This window comes from Fulmarus glacialis, unplaced genomic scaffold (assembly GCF_000690835.1).
Source record: "Fulmarus glacialis isolate BGI_N327 unplaced genomic scaffold, ASM69083v1 scaffold23492, whole genome shotgun sequence".
Lineage (NCBI taxonomy): Eukaryota > Metazoa > Chordata > Aves > Procellariiformes > Procellariidae > Fulmarus > Fulmarus glacialis.
Genome location: NW_009200065.1, coordinates 4,242 through 8,915, shown reverse-complemented (window position 1 = coordinate 8,915; position 4,674 = coordinate 4,242). Strand labels below are relative to the sequence as shown.

The following is a 4,674-nucleotide window of genomic DNA, read 5'->3' as shown; positions in this document are numbered from 1 at the left end:
TGGTGGCCCCCGGAGTATTTCCTGAGGGTCACAGGGGGTTACGGGGCCCCCAGCCTTGAGGGGGCTGCTCCAAACCTGCTCTCCCTCCAAAAAGCAGGCAGGGGTTTGCTGGTTGCAGGCACCCCGGAGCACTCAGAGCCCCTCTCTGCCCTGGCCGCCCTTGCCCTGGTAGCCCCAGCGCATGGGGGCTTGTGGCAGAGCCTCTGCAAATGGGGTTTGCCCTCAGCCTGGGCTCCGCCTGGCATGTTTTCTTCCTGCGCCCAGATAACTCCAATTTGTGGCTCTGCGTGCAGGAGATAATTTGAATACACCTCTGTGGTGTGTGGGAGGAGATCCCTGCGCTGGTCTTTGTTGCCTTTTAGAAACACATAAGGAGGGAGGAAGGCTGTGTTTTTTTCTAAATGCAAAACTGCTAGAAAAGCTCATTCCTTTTTGGAAACCAGGCAGCGCTGGGGTCTGCCCGCCAGAGACCTGTGTGGTGGAAGACACCACTGCCATGCTGGAGGCCCCTGGAGAGTCTGTGGGCATAGCAGAGCACGATGCCTTTCCTGCACGGCTTCCGCAGGATCATCTTCGAGTATCAGCCCCTGGTAGACGAGATCTTGGGGTTGCTGGCGATACAGGATGCGGAAAGGCAGAGCGCCCTTGAGAGGTAACTAGATGGGGCTAAACACCCACTTGATGTTTTAGGGGGTGATAGCTGGAGCTCAGTGTCGTGGCCGAGGTCAGACACAGCACTGTCTGGGAACAAATCCCAGTCCCGGTGAGCAGCTCATCCCACGGACCCTCCTCTTGCTGCTGGGACGTGGGGGTGGAGCAGAGCAAACACAGGGACTACGTGTGCTCCCCGGGACCAGCCCTTTCTGCCTGACCCATGGCAATAAAACTTAAACGGGGGTCAGCTCTGTCCCTGATGCTGCTACGTAACCCCACAGCCAACAGGTTGGAGACCCGTTGGTTACAAGAGAGGGGACCAGGGATTTTTCTTCTTCCCTGGTGCTACTTTGACCCGTGCACACCCCTGAGATGTGTGCCCCTCAGCTGAGTAACTGGTTGTTTTTGTGTGTCTTAAGCCCTGCCTGTCTGGGGAGCGACAGGAGCCAGCTCTCAGCTGTGAGACGAGTCTTGGAAAGGGAGACCCACTCCCCGTTTTATCAGGAAGGCGTGAGCTATGCCCTGCTGAAGGTCACTGAGCTGGGGCTCGTCCCTGCCGCAGAAATCCTCCTGGAGTTCGGAGCTGATCTCAGCTTTGAAGGTGAGGCTGGTGAGGAGGGGGCTGGGCCTGGGTCTGTTCCTCGGGCTGTCCAGGAGAAACCAGCTGGTGAGAAGCTGCCCTGGGAGGCGGTGATAGCTGGGTAGAAAGAGGGGGTGCTGCCAGCTCAGACCCCCACTCTGCTGGGATAGCGTGGGTGTGCTTTGTGGCAGCTTTTGTCCAGACCCAGCCGTAGGGATGGACTGGGGGATGGACTGGGGGATGGCTGGGGGCTTGGGGGCCAGTTTGAACCTCTGAGGACTTTTGCCAGAGATGGAGTCATTGCAAAAGCAGGACCTGGGGTGTCTGTGACAGCCCTGTTTTCACAGGCATCGCTGTGTTCTCAGGGCCCTCCCGAGCTGCCCCCTTCCACTTCTGGCAGGTGCCAGGGCCGCTCTGGGGAAGCCCTTAGTTCTCTCTGACTATGTTTTTGTCCTCAGATCCAGTCACCTACTACACCCCCCTGCACATCGCAGTGCTCCGCAACCAGCCGGATATGGTGGAGCTCCTGGTGCGCCACGGGGCTGACATCAACCGCAGAGACCGGGTACGGGCTTAGTTGCCTGGGCACGGCCAAGCTGAGCCCCCATGAGACTTAGCTGCAAGGGACTGGCGTGTGGGGACAGCCCTCCCTGCTCCCCACCTCCCGGGCTTCATGCCGCTTCCCCTTGGCGACCTCCTGTGTCCGTGGTCCGTAGTGCTCCGACGCTGTGGCAGAAATTCAGGTTGCCTTTGGCCGAGCAACCCCGCCTCTGCCGTGGAGCGATGGGTGGGAGGAGACTGGGGTAGACAAACCTCTCCCTGTGGACACAGCAGGGAAGGTTCACTTTGATTTTTGGGCATGGGTTGAACTATGCTCTTATGTTAGCCACAGCCCCAGCAGCGACTCTCCGGAGGCACTCACAAATAGTCTTTAATACTTACTAGTGGTTTTTTTCCTCTTGCTCTGTGCAGATCCATGAGAGCAGTCCCCTCGATCTGGCCAGCGAGGAGCCCGAGCGGTTGCCGTGTCTCCAGCGGCTGCTTCAGCTGGGGGCCGATGTCAACGCAGCTGACAAAAACGGTCTGTGTGCCCCGTCCGGCTCCCCCAGCCTGGGTGCTCCCAGCAGTCAGCCCTCATGGGTGGGCTAGAGCAGGGCACGGGGTCCAGGTCCTTCAGTCCTGCTGCTGCCAATGCTCTCTGGTTGTAAACTAACTGGTTTGGAAGTTGGGTGCAGGCTGCAGAACCGCCCTGGTGCTCTGTGCTTTCTCCTTGTACCTCGGCTGTGTCAGGTGCAGAAGGGGGCTGAAACCAGCTCTGTGCAGTCCGTGGGAGATGGGAGGGGGCTGTGCCTCCCTAGCCCTGTGGTGCCCACGCACTCTAAACCCCACGCTGCCATGGCACATGTGCCCTCCGGGGTCACCACCAACCCTGCACGTGTGGCCTGTGACCCTGTCCCCACAGCTGTGCACCATCACGGGGACAGCAGGAGCCTGCCAGAAGGGGAAGGGCTGTTTCTCCCTGTGTTTGGCTGGCTGGTTGGTGGGGTGGATGGTTTTTCTTCCTGCCTTTTGGGGTGTCACCCTATTTTCATCTGACTGACCGATTGCTCCATTGCAGGAAAGACAGCGCTGTTGCACGCCCTGGCCAGCAGTGATGGTGTCCAGATCCACAACACCGAGAGCATCCGTCTCTTGTTGGAAGGAGGTGAGGGCAACCTTCTCCCCTCTCCATGCACAATCCCTCCAGGCCTAGCACTGGCTAGTTCTTTGTACAGCACCGGGCACTGCCCTCTCAACTCTTTCATGTTCCCACTTTAGCAAGAGTAAAGTCTAGCAGTGCCATAGTGCTGTCCTGGCCTCGTTGTCTGCAGTGCCAGTTTTTTTAGGTGCAGACGTCAGAGCCACCACCAAAGATGGTGACACTGTCTTCACCTATGTCATCTTCCTGCTGGGAGAGATGGTGTGCAGCAACACTGAGGAGGCACAGGTGATCAATCGCTTCTGCTTTCGTGTCACGCAACTGCTGCTGGCCCATGGCGCCAACCCCAGCGAGTGCCCACCCCCCGAGTCCCTCACCCACCTCTGCTTCAAAAGCTTCAAACGCCATTTCCCACTGCTGCGTTTTTTGCTGGAGTCGGGTGCTGCCTACAACTGCTCCCTCCACGGTCCCTCCTGCTGGTCAGGCTTCCACATCGTCTTTGAGTGCCTCTGCTCACACCTCAGTGTCTCTGAAGATGACAGCTTCTCTACAGACCTCATCCAGAAGGGTCAGACTCTGCTGGAGCTCATGATGGCCAGTTCACAAGCCATCCAGCTGCCCAGCAACTTTGAGATCAACACCAGCAGCTGTAGGTACCACGGGGAGAAGATCAGGACTCTCTTCTGCTCTCTGAAGCAGCTGGAGCGCTCCCCACAGGCACTGAAACATCTCTGCAGGGTGTTTATCCGGCAGCGCCTTAAACCATGGCCAGTAGATGTCAAAATCAAGGCTCTACCTCTTCCAGACAGGCTGAAGTGGTACCTCCTCATTGACCACGCTGCTGCTGGGCACGAGGACCTCTGAGCCTGACTAAGGCCTCTCCGTCTCCCTGCCTCCGCGGTCGTGGTGTGCCTACAGCCACCCAATCTCTGCTCTGGGCCAGTTTCCTCCGCAAGAGGTGGACTGTCCCCGTGCTGTCCACGCGCCCACGGCTTGGCCAGTGCTGCCCACGATGTCAGTGTCTGCTGCGTTTTTGGGGAGTGTGTTTTTTTGAGCAGGATGCTGCACGCACGTCTGTGGAGGCCTTGTTGCTCTGGGGCACGTCATGGGGAGGCGGGCGGAGCCCGTGGCTCCCTGGGGGTGAAGAGACCCCCTGGGCATCGGGGAGTGGATACTGGGGCAGAGGGCTGGTTTGTGTGGATTTTAAGAAAAGGCCTGGCGGGCAGGACCAGTGGGGCGGTTGGGGTGGTGTGACTGGACAGGCAGCCTCTCCCCTCTCTTTCCAGCCCTGCCGGGTCCGGGGTGGGTGAAGCAATGCCTTAGGCGAGCGGCAGTCGTGAGGTGCCTCGGGGTGCTGGGAGAAGTGCCAGGAGAGTGCTGGCACCTGTGTCCTGGTTTCCTGCCTTCGGTCCTGCTGGTGGGAGCAGCCGCGGTGGAGGCGGGTCCAGCATCTCCGCGTGGATGCGGATGCCTTCCTCGCTCACGCAGGCTTCTGAAACCAGGAGCGTGATGGGGGTGAAGGCAAGCGAGGTTGGCAGCGGTGGCCGGCTGCTCGGCACCCTCTGAGTTTCTGCTGGGAGCACCCCATCCTCCCGGCACAGAGGGCCATCCACCAAGGACATCTCAGAGGTGCTGGGCTCCAAAACAAACAGACAAATGGATGTTTCTTGGCTTCGTGGTGTGTTCCCTGTGCAAGGACAAGGAACGGGTGGCTAACTGCCGAGTGCCTTGTGCCTCCCCC

General features: G+C 59.3%; 1 protein-coding gene across 2 annotated transcripts; it reads left to right on the top strand.

Annotated features, from left to right (window-relative positions):
* The first annotated feature begins 536 nt into the window (after positions 1-536).
* Positions 537-3,797, top strand: ASB6 (ankyrin repeat and SOCS box containing 6). Of its 2 annotated transcripts, XM_009573470.1 has the most exons (6): positions 537-652; positions 1,074-1,255; positions 1,693-1,799; positions 2,207-2,315; positions 2,853-2,939; positions 3,121-3,797. In XM_009573470.1, exons 1-6 carry the CDS (start codon positions 540-542, stop codon positions 3,795-3,797), a joined length of 1,275 nt encoding a protein of 424 aa, XP_009571765.1. In that variant the 5' UTR covers positions 537-539. The 2 variants fall into 2 exon arrangements, with proteins under 2 accessions (XP_009571765.1, XP_009571766.1); XM_009573471.1 differs by lacking the exon at positions 2,853-2,939 and having other exon boundaries at positions 540-652.
* The last annotated feature ends 877 nt before the right edge of the window (positions 3,798-4,674 follow it).

What these genes read in the sequence shown, in the direction of transcription:
- ASB6 (XM_009573470.1), top strand. Translation starts at nt 540, where the DNA reads ATGCCTTTCCTGCACGGCTTCCGCAGGATCATCTTCGAGTATCAGCCC. An exon ending in ACATCAACCGCAGAGACCGG is followed by an intron (nt 1,800 to 2,206) that starts GTACGGGCTTAG and finishes TGCTCTGTGCAG; the next exon opens with ATCCATGAGAGCAGTCCCCT. An exon ending in CCGTCTCTTGTTGGAAGGAG is followed by an intron (nt 2,940 to 3,120) that starts GTGAGGGCAACC and finishes CAGTTTTTTTAG; the next exon opens with GTGCAGACGTCAGAGCCACC.